Below are 18,682 nucleotides of genomic sequence, written 5' to 3' on the forward strand. Positions count from 1 at the left end.
TGTGGGTGAGCAAGGACATGGACTGAAAACAAAGATGGCGGACGAGTAGTTCACGCTACAGTGTCCTTTACTGCCCAGTATATCAGACATGGAGGCACAAAAGAAAACCCCAGAGACACGGCTATTTCGCAGTAATGTTCTGAATCCAAAAGACGAGATAGAAGAGGTAAAAGAAGCCCTAAACTGAGTAAAAGTAAACGCCAACCCTGTATACGGTTTCAATCATCAAGCTTACTGCTTATTTATTTTAAAAAATCCAAAAACATGACAAATCTAATCTAGGAAGAAACTTATTACATTTGATAGACTTATCTTACTATATTTTTATTTCTTAAGCGAGAAGAAAGAAACGTTTTTTTTTTTGTTTTTTGTTTTCAAATAACTAATATGTGAGTTTTCACCTGGTCATTCATCTCGGCTCAGATTAAAGATAATATTGATGCCGGCTATTAAATTGCTGTAAATGTTTCCCTCCAGAAACTAGAAAAGTGTGCAGGTATTGTGAATAGTACTATATCTGGGTTGCCAGACAGGGAAGCGCATGATGCTCTCAACCAAACAGTAAGTGTTTGCATATCGTATTTAGTACAAAAGATTGTAATAAGTTACAGTAAGTTACAGTAGTGTTGAGAGTGCATACCATAAGCTGTATCCGTGAAAGAGTTTGTAAGAAATTTCGCAAATTTGCACAAATTAGTTTGTTCAGTAGAACCCTGTAGAACGTAGACCTAAAAAACTTTGCACTAATTTGTACAATTTTGTTAGTTAGCGTTTTCATGGATATATTGTATGCACTTAGTGATTTTGCATGTGGAATAGTTTTGTACAGATTTGCAGTGTCATGACTGTGAGGATGACAGTGCCATATCCAGGCATTTTCATTTACTTCCATTCTCATAGTTGTTGATGGATGATTCTTAAAACTTCAGTGTGTGTGGGGCCTTTCCTGGAATCAAGGAGTTGCTTGAAATGGTTTGTTATTCATTGACAAATTATTTTTTGCTTTTGTTTACTGACCTCAAAAGTGAGGCTAAGCCCACATACACTAGAGTTTTGAGAGAGTTTTGGCTTTTATCAATTAAAAGTACTAACTCAGTCCATTGGAAATGTAATTAATGGAAAACAAAAACCCAAATGTCTGGAATTATAGCTAGTCTGGGTTGCATAAATATGAAAATGGGTATAGTAAACAGTAATTTTGAACACTGTAATTGATTCATGATATAATGTAGTTGCCAATGCTGCTCAGTGGTAGTGACTCATTTTATGCCATTTCAAAGTCATGCAAAATGTACTCTTTAACTATAGAGTGGTTTTATGGCAGCTATAGACAGAAACAAGGCAATTGTTTGTATGGCAAGATTTTATTTCTCAAAAGTATAAGAAGAAAATGTTGGCTGTTTTGCCCAAATTATGAGTTGTGAAACTACTCTAATAGATAAAGAATCTAGCAGAGCAGAAACAATGATTTGGGTAACTAGGGCTAAAATAACGGATGTGGTCATCAGACAATGTCCACCCAGAATTGGAATCTTGTGCAGTCAAACCTTGGCCTTGCCAGTTCTTTTGACCAGTAACATTGAGTCAGAAACAATTGATTCATGACCAAGGTAAAGATAATTAGGCTATTCATCATTATTTGTAGCCGTGGGGTAAGGGATTGGGAGGTGGGTGAAGATTTGACTGAAGGCCATGGTAAAGATCAGTTGTGACATATCTGTTTTATCTTATTTCGAATTGATATTCGTATCTTGTGATTAATTGTAGGTTTGTAAAAGTGTTCAACAACATGAGGATGTTTCTTTGGGATTGCTCTACATTATCCTTACTGACCCAGCATCTGCACCAAAGGTAGTGAGGGATTGAAAAGATGGATTATTATTGTCATGTAGTATTGAGAATGAACATAATATACATTCATCCCTCCCCTCCATTCATTTTTTCCTCCACTCCTTCCATCCCTCCCTTCATGTTGTATCCATTTACAGTGTATCCCTCATTCCATCCTTCCGTAGAGCTTCCTATCCATTCACCAATTCCTCCCTCTCCCTTCTTGTCTCTCCATCAATCACTCTCCATCCATCCATCCATCCACCCGCCCATCCATCCATCCATCCACCCGCCCATCCATCCATCCATCCACCCGCCCATCCATCCATCCATCCACCCATCCATACACCCATTCATCCATTTGTCTATCCATTCATTCATTCATCCATTCATCCATCCACCCAACCATCTGTCGGTCCATCTGTCCATCCGTCTATCCATTCATTTATCCATTAATTCATCAGTCAGTCAAACAGGCAGTCTAGACTATATTAAAATGTTCATGTTATTCTCTATTTGTTCATGTCCAATATTCTAGGCATATCGAGACTTGTCATTTATCACACGCGATGGCCTTGGCATGATAATCAACAAAGTGGTAGGGATCGTAACAGACAAGTTTGCAAAACTACAAGAAGCTACGAAAACACAGGTAAAGAATCCTCATGTAGTCAGGCCCTGCTCACTTGGCAATCAAGCAAAAATAAAGCATCTCTTTAGTTTATACTTGAATTTGTGATGACGTCAATCTGAACCAGTCTTTAATCCAGTCATGTGAGTCTGAAATGGATCCCAAGTTTGTATTAACTTTGGCCAAACAAACTGTACCATGGTTGTTATGTGCCCACATGACAAGCCAGTGGATTTCAGGTGCAGCCATCGGAGTAGTGGAAGATAATAGGCTAAAGTTATAACAAACTCAGGTTGTTTTTTTTTATACTCCACCTGTGAAAGGCTAAAGAATGTTAGATAGCCCTGGTAGAAGTCATTGCACTGACAAAAAGGGCATTTCTTATCCACTATTTATTTTTTCCGGTCCAGTATCCTAAAAAATTGTGCATTTTGATTGGCTGTTTGAGAGGGCAGTATTTTGTCAGTATCTGCCCACGCTCGCGGTCCGGTATCCTTTGCCGCTTAACAACAAAGCAAAACGATTACAAAAACAAGTAAGATAATACGGGAAAAAATAAATAAGTTATTTACCGTCCTATAGTCGGTCCAGATAGGGAAAAACTATGCCCTCAGTCTTGAAAGCGGACCTCTACCTAAGGGCCTCTGCCCGTATATTCAAGACCTCGGGCACACTTTTTCCCTATCCGGACCTCCTGGCCAGTAAATAACATATATATATTTTTTAATTTGCAATAGTGAGGCCAAAATATAGTGATATTTTATTAATGATTATTAGATATTATGGCTGACAACGGAGCTGGTTAAGAATTCTGTCTTGGGAACAGAGAATTTATGTGCGGCACTGTTACGTCAGATTGTGGGTGGCGACATTTCTCCTCCCAACATATGGCTGGCGGAGTCCATGTTAAACTTACTGAGCAACAACAGGTACAGTCTATAATATACTAGAGGAAGGGTGGGCTAAATGTGGCCAGCTAGTAGTTTGATACTCAAATACAGTGAACTGGTTGATTGATCAGCTTGTGTCTTATCTATCAAATATCCATCTATGTAGTACATGCAATTTACTTTATTTCTGAATAATGTATGTTTTTCAGACCCTGGTTAGAGAAGAATGGCTTATTTCTGGCAACAGCTCTCTACTGTTACCTTCGTCTGATACAAGATCATGAGGCTGCTCCTTTCAAGAACCTCAGGACCATGGAAATTGAATTTTGTATCTCACTTTTGAGAGAAAGGGTAGGTTGATTCTGTTGTTCAATGAGTATAAACCCGGTGGGGGGGGGGGGGGGGTACTCTCCTATATTTGCTATATGGGTATGTGCCGCCAAACAGGGTATGAATTTCAGCTATTTTACTCTGCAACAGGGTCAGGAGGGCTCAGCGGCACATCCCTACCCTAAATGGACAAGAGTACCCCCCGGGAGTATAAATGACAATCAAAGGTAGTATAGACTGAGGCAGTACAAATATGTCTCTTTATGCACCTCTCATCTTAACTGGGGTCTCTGGTTTGGTTCCTTGACTCATGAGCACCACCTGTGAGTAGAGTTTATTAGGTCTCTCTCTTGATGTTTTTTGTCCTCTAGAATAACCCGGCATGCTAAGCTCCAATTCATTTATTTACATGTAGTTTTAAAACTGTTTCCTGACTTACATGTAGAGCAGGCCAGAGGCTGCTCCAAGGTTTGAAATAACTGATATTAATTATTTCCTTTATTTGTATTTAATAGTTTGCAGATTGTTTACCCATTGGTAGAGATCTTGTTCGACTTCTCCAAAGTGTAGGAAGGTAAAACTCTCAATGACAACATAATACAGAACCATTACCAAATGCAATTTTAATTAACTTTTCAACTTAGCTTATTAATCCTATTCTGGTTTGCTCAATAACTTGTTTGGGCACTGACCTATCATAAGAAGTAAAGGGTTCAAGCCTTGGCTGAACTAGCCTTTGCTCTAAAAATATCTGCAAATAATTAGATCTTTGCTGTGGCTCAGATGACAACATAAAATGACAGCTGTGCCTCTAAATTTTAGAGATGCTAAACATAAAGTCTATCAGGGCTAATTAAGGCCTAGGGCAAACGTCGAACTTTCCATGCACCGAACTCATTAAAAACAATGGATATCAGGTGATAATGAGGCGGCATTCTTTGATCGTAATTAAGTTCGGTGCATGGAAAGTTCGATGTTTGCCCTAGGCCTAAGTTATTATAATTAATTTCTTGTTGTTGTTGTAAAATGATCACTTTAAATTTTCTTTGATTCAAGAATTCCAGAGTTTCAAGCTTTGTGGAAAGATATTTTGTACAAACCACAAACATTAAGTCCTCAGTTCACAGGTCAGTGGTATTAAATCTGGAAAACCAATTACAGTAAAGGTCCATTCACAAGATACTACTTTGTCTGTGACGTTGTCTGTTATGCTGTCTGTGACGTTGTCTGTGACGTTGTCTGTAACGTTGTCTGTGACGTTGTCTGTGATGTTGCCTAAGACATTGCCTGTGACATTGCTTGCAGCAGGGAAATTGCATGCAGCTGTTCTACACAACATAAAAAATGAGTACTAATAATTTGTGATGTCACCAGCAGTAACTGTAATTGCACATTTGGATACACTGTACCATTTCCCATTGCAAGCAATATTGCATTGTGTGCTCAGGCCTTGAATGTTTCACCGATAATCACTAATACTCCTCTGACATTTACTTACAGGTCTAACACAGTTATTGCGAATAAGAACATCCAGAAAATTCCTTGCTTGTAGACTGACACCAGACATGGAGAACAAAATTATCTTTTTGACTTCAAAGGTAAGTCACTAGTTTGGGTAGAAGGTAACATGGGGGGGTCTACACTGCTAAGGTAGAGATCCAAGATTTGATCCCCCTGAACATTCAATATTCTTTCTGTACAGGTCAAGTTTGGGCAGCAAAAGAGATACCAAGACTGGTTTCATAAGCTGGTGAGTAACAAAAACTCTTGTCATATATGATTGAAAACTGCGATCTCAAATTAATCATCTTCATCTAATTATGCCTAAGCAATGCGTAGGGCTGAAACCAGGGCCCTCTGTTGTCATGTATATGGTTGATATCCTGATCGCCAGTTTCCATAGGTAGGGTTACTGACCCCACGCACAGGTTTGCCAGAGCTTTAGCTGTTACCACCTCTCACAGACAGGGATTTAGGGTTTGGCTTTGAGAGGTGATCTCAAATTTTAATCACGTTATTATTAATTTTTTTCTCATTACAGTATTTATCTTCACCTGAGAGCCACACCCTTAAACCAGATCTCATTCGCTACATTGTTGGTGTTGTGCACCCTTCAAATGAAGTATTAGGCTCTGACGTTATTCCACGATGGGCTATCATTGGCTGGTTATTAATATCATGTCAGGTACTACTGTACTGTATAGCATAGTCATAGACTACTAGTAGCATTAAGATCATGAAATGTGCTATACAGCATTGAGATTATGAAATGCACTATATGGGAATTGCCATTATCATTAGTAACCCAAAGACAAAGATGTAATAATGTATAGAGGATATGGCCTGGCTGCGCGGAGATATGCTGCTCTCACTCTTAAGATATCACCACAAGAAGATAAAATCCATATCTCCAATCAGCCATGTGTCCGTTTTTACTATGATGCGATTCCTAAGAATGTTTACAGATGGTGTTAGGTGAAGATATCATTTAGTCTTAGAGAAATATATATATTTCATCGATGATTATTATATTAAATTGTAATAAAGTAATGTGCAAGTGAAAATCCACTAAGAACTTGATAATAATTTATGCAATAAAAAATATCATGGTAGAGGGAATTCCATAGTATTTTGAATTTGCCATCAAACTCATCACCACTTATGGACCCTAGTTGAATTGTGACCTCAATGGTTGAATCGAATGAGAGACCTAACAAACTCTATTTGCATGTGATGGTGAGACCAGGAATCTAACCTGAGACCAGAGATAGGAAGGGAGTACGCTGCTATGTCACCATTGATTTCCATGGCAACCCTGTTGCAACATACCAAGCAGCAGTCACGCTGACAAGTCAGTGAAATAGTCCCCCAGGGAAGGGGGGAAGGTACAATAGTATATATCCATCTAATGCAACTAGCAAGTAGTGTGCAAGCCATATATACAATATGATATTGTGCCAAATAAATGTCATTCTTGTTTTCTTCAGGCCTCAGCTGCATCAGCCAACGCAAAGCTGGCTCTCTTCTTTGACTGGATGTTCTTTCAAACTGACAAAGACAACATCATGAATATAGGTACAAAATTAATAATCATTGCAAATCCTTTCATCTACATATGAATTATTATAATAGTTGGGCCGGGATATTATTGGGAGTCCTTAAAAGGGTTATGTTAGAGGTTGTTTTACTGTGCGGACACACCATAACCAGCACCACTCTAAGGAAGTGGAAGAAAGTTAACCAATCAGAGTGAAAATAAAGAAATCAAATGCAAGTGGAATTTGAACCAATCATGAATGAACAACAAAGCCTAGATATCTGACAAAAACTTAGATGTTATCAACAACTGTGGGAAGATAGATTTTAATTGGCTAAGGTCAATGTGCTATCTTCAAAGTCTTTTAATCCATCTTCCTCTTACTCCTGTCCTTGTGAGACAGCATCAAGCAGCTCGGCTATTCATTTTTGTGCTTCCAGGAAAAGAAAGGAGGTTACTAGAACCTTCTATTTAGTTTCTTGTATAATTGTGACCCTTTTGAACATTACTATTATTAAAAGACTGTTATTAAACAAATTAAAATGTTAAATTCTGTTACCAGAGCCAGCCATTTTGTTGATGCACTGTTCCATCAGAAGCCATCCATTTATCACCAGTACACTCCTTGACTTCATCTGCCGGGTATGATGCATTATGATCACATCAAGTTGTTTTGTTGTAAACTTTTTGTTTACAAAGTCACTTTTCTATTACTTCAGATGATGTCTAATTATTGTCCATCTTTGGATGGTTTTGTGAGGCAAGGAGTAAGAAATGGCTTCAGAATCATACAGAGAAAGAAAGTAGTCATGTATGTAAAACTAACTAATTGTCATTGTACTGTATCTTTGTCCAAGCATATAATTATTACAGTCTTTTAAATACTATTTTTTATGCTCTATTGGCCTATTTTCCCATTTCAGAACATGTGTCACTTTCTTGGAAATAAGTTTTTTGTTTGAGCTGTATCCATATTCACCAAATGCATACAGGATAGAAATATGGAGACCAATTTGAATAACTATTGTTTTGGAGTGACCAGCCTTGTGCCTGTGGAAGCATAAAAGCATTACTTTTTACGAGTATTAGAGGCTAGTCAGTCCAGAGCAGTAGTTAAATTGCTTGTCTTATTTTTATTTGGTGTATGCAATGACACATAATCAGAAATAGAAAGTGCAGAGTGCAGAACACGAAATCTTGCACTGATTCGCAGACCATCTTAGTTAATGTAGGCAATGTATATAATGCATGTGATATTATGAAGTCAGTGCAATGATTGCCACCTTGCATTGTTCAGCCAATGACAGATGAAGTCCCTTCACCTGAAAACTAGAGGTCCGTTATCTAAGCACACAGTAGAATCTAATTGGCTGTTGTTATAAACATACAAACGGTATCCATTTTTATACTCACCTTGTGATTGGCTGAAAACCACTGGGTGACTTCATTAAACTCATGGCACTGAAACCTAATCTTGAACCTTATTTATTTGTCTTCATAATCCTATAGTTCTCTGTCACCTCTTCTGGATAACCCCAAGCTGGAAAGAGGACTGAAAGTTTTGGTTAAACGAGAATTAGAAGAGTTTTGTGTTCCTGGTAAGTCACTACTTTACAGTCCTTCTTACCTTCTTGAAGACATAAGACTTGTATGATTTATTCTCTACTTATCTTTCCTCCATCCTGCCTCTTCCTATCACCAGAGTGATGATGATAGTGATGATGATGGTGAAGTAAGATGATGATGCATGATGATGATAGAGATGATAGTGATGATGATGATGATGATGAAGTAAAATGATGATGCATGATGATGATAGTGATGATGATGGTGAAGTAAGATGATGATGCATGATGATAATAGAGATGATAGTGATGATGATGATGATGATGAAGTAAGATGATGATGCATGATGATGATAGTGATGATGGTGCATGATGAAAATAGTGATTATAGTGATGATGTTAATGATGATGATGATGTAAGATGATGTTGCACAATGATAATAGTAATGATTATGATGATGATGATTATGTAAGATGATCATGCAGGAAGATGGTAGGAGTGATGATACATCTTCCAGGAGGATGTGTTCATGTCATTATCATGGGTTAACATTGGGATCCATATATAACATAGACATTCTGACATTTTACGTATGAACAATGCAAAGCACAAAAAGAAACCAGAAAGTTGGACTGATTCAATCTAAGCAATGATATGCTGAAATCCATATTTTCATGACTTCTTGGTTTGCAGGTGTAAAGCTTGAGGAAGCCTCAACTGATATCAGTCTCCAGTCCTCTAGCATGATGAGACTAGGAGGAGAACTAGGTTCAATGGACACTTCCAAAGATATTGAAACAGAAGACAGTGGTGTTGATGATGAGCTGGAGATGCCGGATGAAGAAGCCTTGTTCTCTGACCCTGAAGAAGATGAAGAAATGGAAGGCATTAAAAATGAACCAATAGAAAAAGACTATGAGTTTAAGCCAATAGTAAAGGAGGAAGATACCAGGCAAGGAGGGGGGACATCAGCAAGTACGGGGGAGGAAAGGGAGAGTAATGAAGATATAACAGAGCTGGAAGAACTTGAAAATATTGGGGAAGAATTAAAGAGCTTGCTGATACAGTTCTCCAGAGAAAGGTAAGCAAACCCAACCATAATAAACAATATTTTATCCCACAGCCAATCAGAATAGAGGAAAGTCATTGTATATTCCATGGTATTCCACCTTTTTATCCTATTAGGGATTTTGGGCTACATTTATTTTTCAGTTGTATAGAATAAAATAGTTGAAGGCTGAAAGCCCATGGTCTGTCACTAAAACACCATTGCACATTAAATAATATTTTATTTTATTGTTTCATTTCCTCTTTCTTTGTTTCGCATCCCTACTTTGTTTATCCATTCTTTCTTTTGTTTGTTCCTTTTCTCACATTTTCTTTACTCCATTTTAACCTCATTTGATTTCCCATCATATTTCAGTGATCCCACAATGAGATGCAAGAGGATGGAAAACATCTTGACTGGTGTAATTGACCTCGTAAGTTACGTATATTAAAGAACTCTTTTGCCTATGATATAGATAATTATTTGCCATTTTTGATAAACTTTACTTTCATTACACTCATCTAATTTCACAAAAATGCTAGCTGTGTAGTGTTAAAGTCGAGAGCAATCCTAGGATACTTCTTACTTCTTGCTAGCAGGGTTTAGCAAAGTTGCAATTTCTAGAATTGATATACTCTGCTAGATGATCCTTTTATCTGTGACAACATGAAACTCCCACAACCCTCTTCGCAAAACAGCTTGGACCTACCCCACTATTGTGTTATATCAGTCATTTCTATGTGATCTCTCTTCTTTATAGATGAACCGTATAAGGAAACATTACATAATGACAATGACTGCCATACACATAATGTTATCCAGAATTTAGATCGAAGGACTGAGCTAGATTGCCCTGGGGATTGCCACTGATGGCATTGCTGGCTTTAGCGCTAGGGCTTACTCTGCCTCGAATAAAAGTCTCATTCAGATTTTGTGAATTTCCAAACAATGAAGCAGTGGTATAAATTGCACTACCTGTGGTTTTATACACTCGGCTCTCAGCCAATCAGCGAGACATTAGTAAACTGCATTTCATGTTTTACTTTTCTCAACAGGAGGATTCTGAAGTGGACGACATTTTGAAACCTCTTGCTGTTTGTCTGAATTTTTGTTTGGTTGATGATCTTCTAATCTCCTGCTTTACTAAAGAAAGGTAACTACACGATAACTACATGAAATTCAAAAATCGTTGTCGGATTCAAGAAGATTGAATCGTAGTAGCTTAGAGACTAGAAGACCGCATGTTATAAAAAGTCAATAGTCCCTTTCACAGTTCCCTGCACCATATTGATAGGTAGCCGTAGCTTTGCATCGAAGCGAGATGAAGGGTGAGCTTGCAATGATAGAGACCTTTTTTAACACCTTGGACAATTATTCACCTTTCTCTATCATTGCAAGCTCACCGTTCATCTCGCTTCGATGCAAAGGCACGGCACCTTTCAAGATAGCGCAGGGAACCATGAAGGGGACTATTGATGATTGATAGACTTGCGGCATGCTTAATCATTTACTTTTACTTGGATAAATGAAATATTTAGGATCTTAGGGAGCTTTCCAGTCCGAGCGTCCAGTTCTCAAATGGTACGCGTCAGTCCTATATAACTGGTTGACCGAGTTATAAAAATAATAAGAACTGACGCATGAGAACTGGCTGCCAGGACTGTAGTTGGTTCAAGTTAATGGAAAGCGCCCTTTGTGTCACGCTCCCAAGCTTGCGTGCCCCTTATCACTTTATTTATATTGCCCTTTACTTACATTATTGCATGTTCTCTTTTGACAGAAATGTCGAAGAATCCTTGGAAAGTCCTGTCTATGAGCTATTTAGGTTGAGTACCTGCCTATTGTTCTTTCTTTCTTTTTTCTTCCTTCCTTCCTTTTTCCCTTCCTTTCTTTTTGTCTGTCTGATCATCTTTCTGTATGTCTATCTTTGGCCGTTCACTCTTTCATTCTATCCTTCATTCATTCACTCACACACAAGTATTTTATCTAACAACTTCTGATATTCATTGCAGAAATATTTGTACATTACCCACACATGACGTCAGTAGAGAACGCTTCCTGTCTCTTCTGAGTGCTTTACATGAAGTCAACAACAAGTTTGGCTATCGCTTCTTGTTCTATCTCAAAGCCAGGTAAGGCAAAGGCTGACTTTTACTTTTACTTTTTCTTCTCCCTATCCCTAGTTATGTCGCTTATCTAGAAGTAAAGAGAACTTACAGGACTAACAGTGACGGAAAAGTTGTTTCCACACTTGTATCTTCAGCTCATAAATTTTAAGTAACGTTCAAGGAATACAATCGTTTTACATGAGAATGAATTCAATTCCCAAGAGCAAAGGGATTTTATTGTTCTGCCATCTAACCACAGGAAGCCCAAGCAGTATTATGGGCTTGGGCACGTGATGTTGCAAAACCTCCATAGATTCAAATCCAAGCTCCACTGTTCACCACTTTTATGTTTCGTCTATTCTTTGTTTCAGTGAATCAGATGAAGAAAGGCTGACGATGTATGAAGATTTTGCAACCACCTCTCGAGGAGAGAAAAGCTTACAAGCCTGTCTGATAGAAGATTTAAAGGTTAGGGATACTCTGAGTTCAAGTTGTTTAATTTATCAGTTTCGAACACATCTTTAGTACTGTACTCCAATATTATTAGTTCCGAGGTCAAGGAAAAAACTGGGCCGTGTTTGGCATTGCAGTGCATTCTGGAATCGTTTTAAGGGACGAAGTAGACACCATCTTGCAAATATTTCCTGAAACTGAAATACTAACTGGAATACTATTCCCAGTAGTAAACGAGCTTTATTAAAAAGTGATTGTGGAATCGTTGCCGCCTCACTCTTTTCTATCCAGCGTACAGCCTCACTGACAACCTGGTTAGATTAAATAACCAGATTTAGGTTGGTCGGGCTGCATGCGGGCTACATCCAGCCCTGATTCAGTAATAATCAGTTAATTACATTCGATGTTTCGATAACTTCTAGCAGCAACTGTGATCCTATGATATGATATTTCTCTTCATGATATTTTCTATTGATAGGTGTGCCAAGATTACGACCCTAGAGCATTCCGTTACATTATACCGTCCATATACAGAAAGGTTAGTCACAGAAAGGTAGTATTGGAATCTTTCAGCTCCTTTCTTATCAGTTTAACTCATACCGTCCATATATAGAAGGTTAGTCCCCCCACCCCACCGAACCACTCCATCCCATCTTTAGTGCAACAATACAGACAACAAAATCGTACAACTTGTCGTGCATCATGGTTTCGTTGCCAGTTGCAGTGCAATGTTGATCGTATTATCACTTACGTGCGCAACTTGCCACGCAACAAATCGATGTTGCAGGTTGTGGCTGCTTGTTGCAAAAAGTAGAAAGTGTCTCCACAATTTTGTTGCCCGTGTTACCGCACATTATTCTGTTTTCCTTGTATTGGTATTGGAATCTTTCTGCTACTTTCTTATTAGTTTGCTGAACACGTGGTTGGTGATAGCGAAATCTTACACATGTTGGTGACCAATATGGAGCCAATACAGGTTAGAGGGAAATGTTGCTTGTATTTATTTCGTATACTAGTAGCTTAGCGAGATTACAAGAGCTGGAGGGGCGAGCACACTTGTTTTGGCGCGAAGATTCCCGCTAAATCCCCAGGTAGTGTTGAAGGGGCGAGCACACTTGTTTTGGCGCGAAGATTCCCGCTAAATCCCCAGGTAGTGTTGAAGGGGCGAGCACACGCGTTTTGGCGCGAAGATTCCCGCTAAATCCCCAGGTAGAGTTAAAGATGCGAGCACACGCGTTTAGGCTCGAAGATTCCCGCTAAATCCACAAATAGCCGAACGATATCGAAGAAATAGAATATTTAAACACTCCCTCGTCCCCCCCTCCCCTTTGTTACTTCCCGTATAGCCTTTTGCTGATATTGAGGAATAATTACAAACTCATCTTGAAACTATCTCATCTCGGGGCTCGAAAAACAAATAAAGCTTATTTACGTTTTTTTTTTTATTTCAACAGCTTAACACATTTATCTGCGAAATAACATTAGGAGAATTAATCATCTTTGGAGAGCAAAAACAACTAGACACGCTTATTGGTAATTCAGTATACATTATTGATGTTTGCCATTCCAGGGTTGAGCAAAAAAACTGCCTCCAGTCGTCATTGCAGTGTATTGTGGGACTGTTGTGGGGACGAAATACAACAACTGTTTATTTGTACCATCCATTGAAATTACAAATTATATGAGATAAGTAAGAGAAGATAAAAGGTTAAGGTTCTAGCTGTCTGTGATAACCATAAGGGCTGAATTAAATGAGACAGCAAATAGACGCCATCTTGGAAATATGTGATTGCTGACCTTTGGATGTAATGATACGATTTCTCTGTTAACCATTTGGCCAGCATTAGTTTTCTATCCTTAATCTTATCCATATGGTTATACCTTTTCCTCTTCTAGAATCGACATTAGATTGGGAATCATTCGAGCAGTACTGTGTCTGGCAACTGATACAAGCAGAAGATGTTCTACTAGAATCAATAGTTGGTATTCTGCCTCTACTGAAACCAGAGCAGCACGCTGAAGCACTGGCTAACCTATTGATTCTGATGAAAAGTGTCCAGTAAGTCAATATATGTATATGTACACATAACAAGTTTGGGAATCGCGTTGGGCAGCACACACCACCTGTGGTTCACAAGTTACTAAAGCAATGTTAGTTCACCCCTCCCCCCCCCCTCCCCTCCCCTCAAAACCCCCTCCTACCTTTGGGTGTCTTTGTTTTGAATCACATCACATGGACAGAATTTGTCGCAGTTGTCGGGTCTCTCTACTTTAGGTTTTCTTCTGGATTATCTGGCTTTACTCTCACCACAAATCTAATGCGCTCAATCTCAACTTTCTTCTGTAAGTTAGCCATGCCCCTTAGTTTGATCAACTCAAAGGTTGTTTCAAGGTTTGAAAAAATTAACTTCGTACGAGTTCGAAACGAATAAGGAAACTTATATCAGAGAACAACAATGGGAAGCCATTTAGATGCTAATAACTTCTTGAACTTCCTCAGGCCTTCTCATGATCTTTTGACACCAGTGCTTGGAATGGAATGTCCAGACAAGAGACCTGGTAACCAGTTTGCTACAGCGTTGCTAAGATACTGGAGTCAGGAATATTCAAGTGAGCTGGCACAACTGATAAGTCAACAAGTATCTAAACAACTGTCTGGGGGAAAGAAAAGAAAGTGAGTAGTAAACGGATGGATTTTGAATGAGCCTTTTTAAACAATACTGGTGAATAATAAAGGCTCAAGGGAGATATCCCGCTTGCTTTGAAATGATTATTCGCCACCTTCCATACCGAGTCGGTTGACCGGTCACATGCAAATCATTCAATCAAGGATGCAAGGTAGTTACGAAGGATTATTCATATTTGAACCTTGCAGCCTCGGTCGAATTTTTCGTATTTGACCAATGAACCGATGTATGGTAAGTGGTGAATGTTGAAGGTAATTTTAAATTCTTGGGGTGCAGCCACGTGACTTAAAATCCCTTGAGATATAAATAACAATGAAATAGCTAACATGTTGGTTGGTTAACAAGAGAAGCTAATGAGAAATGTTTTGTATAGTCAACCAATATGGCGGCTATAACGTACATGACATGCACCCCAAGAATAAAAGTAATAAAAAAATGCTTTTATTATTCCTTGTGACGAACGGAAAACACATACAAGAGACACAAGTCTGTTAATACAAGTAAATCATTCCCTAGATTATTAAATAGATTGGTTTCTCTAAAGGAAGTACAATCCTGTAAAGGCAAAGAAAAACTCTCCCTTCCCCCGCAGCAAGGCGGCTTTGACACGCAAATAAAAACCAGAAAACTGAAAATTAGAAATTCGTGAAGCTCAGCAATAGACCACTTACATCATAGCGTCATTTACTACTACTACCAGAATCCTTTGCACACTCTATTTCTTTCAATTAATTAGTACCATTTGTCTTAGAGTGATTTTCATGAACCCGTGAAATAAATGTTAGCGTAATAACCATTAATACAAACTAGTACGAGCTATTACTCATGAGACTTTAAAAAACGAAGTAATAAAATATAGTCAATAAACTTTCACTACAATACTTAATTGCCTCACTAATAACCGCTATATTACACATTAATATGCGGGTTTAATTTAATTTAATTTAATTTCACGGGTTTATGAAAATCACTTTATCATTCTTTTGATGAAATAAAATTTAAATAAGAAAAAAAATCGCGAAGCATTTTGGTAGTGGTAGTAAAATTATGCCATCTTGCAAACCAGCTGAGCGGTGAACGCGACGCTAAGCTTAAAAGAACGAAGCAAACATGACGGTAAAGTAAAATCGTCTTTCCTTTCCATATTTCTGCTTCTTGTAGGCATGTGTATTATGTTTTAGTCAATAGAAAACAGAAAAATACGCAAAAGTTAGGTTACAGTAGCCTGGGAATAAGGGCCGGGGCCAAACAGCTAACCGCCTTGTTACTGGCTAAAACAAAATTCACTGCTCAGCTTGGAACAGCCTATTAAACTGGTAGTTTGTTTTCTAGGAATGCAAAAAATCAGCCATCTGTGGATCAAGTGTTGTCTCACCTCGACTGGTTACACAACATATGTCAAGAACAAGAAGATATCAGTTGTAAGTTTATCAGTATGGTTGTTAGACTGCGAGCAGTCCCTCTATTTCCCTTGGGGAAAAAGTCCCTGGGGGAGGGGGCTGGCGAGGGAAGGACGAAACTCCCCCAGGGACTTTTGACTCGTAACCAATCTTCCTAGGCCAATCGACACGTACAGACAGACGGACAATGACCAAGAGAATAGAGGAACTGCTCGCAGTCTATTTGGTTGTTTTCTTACTTGATGTTCCCAGAGAAGTTGTAGAAATGCGTTGCATTATGGGGTGGTTTTGAGGGACGCTTCGCAGCAAGCGAAAAAGGCATATATACAAGTATTTAGCGTCCCCATGAAAAGGCCCATGGTGCAACGCGATATTCACCTACTTATCAAATACAGGGTAGTTTCTGTAGCACCTGGAAGTGATACAACCACAAACCGTAGAAGCCTTACTGATGTTGTGGACATTTTTGTTTTAGTTTTTAAACAAGACAATATACGATCAGCTCTAGATCAGGCTAGAATCGCTGGATCAGAAGCAAGAAAATCCAGGTAATGATTATGATTATGATGATTATGATTTTTTTATAGCGCTCTTTTCCCTATGGATATGTTCAAAGGCGCTTTACAATGATTTATGAATGAGAGGTGGTTAGTATGAGGTGTAGGCACTGAGGGTGGTCACTGCCAGGGTTTCTTTACGTCCTCAGTGGTTCTTTTACGGCCCTCCGATGTTGGTTAGTAAGTGTGGTGAGACGGGACCGCCATTTAAAGTGGTCATCCGGGCCACTTGAAAGTCTAACCATTTGCAGATGTAATTACGAAGGCAGCACTTTCTCCTCAGTTATTTTAAGACCCTGGAGTTTTGGTCCGGCCGGGACTCGGACCACGACCTCCCGCACGAAAGTCCGATGGTCAACCAACTGAGCTACCCGGTTGGCGGTTAATGATCATAAAATGCATGTCACAGTAAACCTTGAAATCCATATGAATATTCTTAGGAGTCGATATTTTCTCCCTGTTCCAGGTTCAAAATGCTCTTTTCGTTGTGCGATGAAAAAGAAACAAGGAAAAGAACTACAAGAATGTCGCGCCAGCAAGCAGCATCTAAACAGTCAGCGGCGTTCTCTGATGAAAGTGATGAGGTATGATGAACAAGAAAATGTCTTCACGCGGCCACGTCCTTAGCCTGCAATGAGGAGTGTCTAAACGGCCAGAGGCGTCTTGGCAGAGCCTTAAATTATTTTATAGAATTAGTTTCTACCACATTTTTTCGTTATTTTTTATCCGAGCTTAGCCACTACTACTACTACTTATGGGTGGCGTAGTGATTTACCGCTCGCCTCTCACCACTGTGGTCCGGCTTCGAGCCCTGGCTCAGACTGAATCATATGTGAGTTGAGTTTGTTTGTTGTGTTGTTCTCTCCCTTGCAACGAGGGTTTTCTACGGGATCTCCGGTTTCCTCCCTCCGTAAAAAGCAACATGTGAGTTGAGTCGGTTGTATGTTGTAAATATAGAATGTAGTGGTAGTGCGTGTGGAGGGAACCTCACGGAAGAGCCCCGCATGGGGAGTGGTGGTTGTAAAATATAAGTTTTATATAAGTTTACTAGTGCAGCATCAGGGCTGAAGTAATTTGTAAACCGCAACGATTCATATCAACTATAAACTAGAGTCTTACATTTTATCTTTTTGTGTTTGAATTCCCACAGGAAGAGGAATCAATTAAACCAAAGCCTACAAAAAGACGAAAGAAAACTAGTACCTCTGTTGACTCTGATAGCGATGACTAGTAAACTTTTCGGTTACGCCAACTAATAAAGTCCTCTCTCTTTTCTCCACTCCCTCCGCTAAGTTCTCTTTGCCTCGAGGGGAATAGACAGCTGCTAAAACTAGTAGTCAATGCCCTTCGTCTACTCAGTCAGTGTGGTGCATACCACTACCATTCTTTCATGCAGTTAGCCTATCATGATAGATAGGAATTCTGAAGAATTTGGAAAGTATTGATGCCCATTTGATCAATATACTAGTGCACGTCCATAAAATATTCATTTCAAAAGGCTGTTCTCATTTACTAATGTTAGACAGAATAATAAAACTGCTTTATATATAACTTGATGAACAAAAGAAATTGATTGTTAGAAGGCCGAAGTGCAAAAGTAGGCTTTAATAAAAGCAGAAGTTAGGAATTTTTATGAAAAACTAGTAGTAAATTTTCTGTGACTTTCTTTTATATTAAGCGTTGATTTCAGCTATTCAAGTTTTTTAAATCATTGACGCCACATTTTTTGTCGAGAGAAGGGTTCCCTTATCATGAGACTATTTAGGCGGAGCACAGGCAGTCCAGCAAAAGCGGACTGAAGCGGAAAAGCCGTCAAAGGGACTAGGCACTAGCGTCCATCAGGGTGGATCAAGAAATTTCCGGATACGTGTGGACAGTGAAAACGATTCGAAAACGATTCGAATACGCTGCGTGTGGACGCGAACATTTTCGTATCCGCAAAAAAAATTTGCGGATACGTGTGGATGGGGCCTTAATAGGACGTTTGCATGATCTCATTTGACTCCCACTAACAAGATGCTTCGCAAACTTTCTTTCTTATTTAAATTTTTATTCTCTCATAAGAATAGTTAGACAATTGGTGCTAATTAACCGAATAAAAGAAAGTGTGCAAGGGAGTCTGGTAGTAGAGGTCGATGACGCCAT

At 38.9% G+C, this 18,682-nt stretch overlaps 1 protein-coding gene across 1 annotated transcript; it reads left to right on the forward strand.

Moving 5' to 3' along the window:
- The first annotated feature begins 17 nt into the window (after positions 1-17).
- On the forward strand, positions 18-18,180 carry LOC116300098 (integrator complex subunit 3). Its single transcript, XM_031708870.2, has 30 exons — positions 18-166; positions 478-561; positions 1,768-1,851; positions 2,369-2,482; positions 3,239-3,390; positions 3,561-3,702; positions 4,197-4,255; positions 4,738-4,808; positions 5,182-5,279; positions 5,384-5,431; positions 5,723-5,866; positions 6,669-6,756; positions 7,281-7,360; positions 7,438-7,529; positions 8,228-8,316; positions 8,978-9,365; positions 9,708-9,765; positions 10,388-10,485; positions 11,113-11,157; positions 11,345-11,464; positions 11,812-11,908; positions 12,372-12,431; positions 12,801-12,869; positions 13,348-13,426; positions 13,790-13,952; positions 14,394-14,567; positions 15,913-16,001; positions 16,456-16,528; positions 17,004-17,121; positions 17,688-18,180. The coding sequence occupies exons 1-30, from the start codon at positions 89-91 to the stop codon at positions 17,766-17,768; spliced, it is 3,135 nt and encodes a 1,044-aa protein (XP_031564730.2). The 5' UTR covers positions 18-88; the 3' UTR covers positions 17,769-18,180.
- Positions 18,181-18,682: the final 502 nt, after the last annotated feature.

The sequence above is a fragment of the Actinia tenebrosa genome, unplaced genomic scaffold (assembly GCF_029948245.1).
Source record: "Actinia tenebrosa isolate PJP-AT-01 unplaced genomic scaffold, QUT_ActTen_1.0 PGA_scaffold5__44_contigs__length_20552954, whole genome shotgun sequence".
Lineage (NCBI taxonomy): Eukaryota > Metazoa > Cnidaria > Anthozoa > Actiniaria > Actiniidae > Actinia > Actinia tenebrosa.

Coding starts and splice junctions, on each gene's coding strand:
- LOC116300098 (XM_031708870.2), top strand. CDS start 89: ATGGAGGCACAAAAGAAAACCCCAGAGACACGGCTATTTCGCAGTAAT. Junction 16,529..17,003: donor TCAGAAGCAAGAAAATCCAG/GTAATGATTATG, acceptor TCCCTGTTCCAG/GTTCAAAATGCTCTTTTCGT. Junction 17,122..17,687: donor TCTCTGATGAAAGTGATGAG/GTATGATGAACA, acceptor GAATTCCCACAG/GAAGAGGAATCAATTAAACC.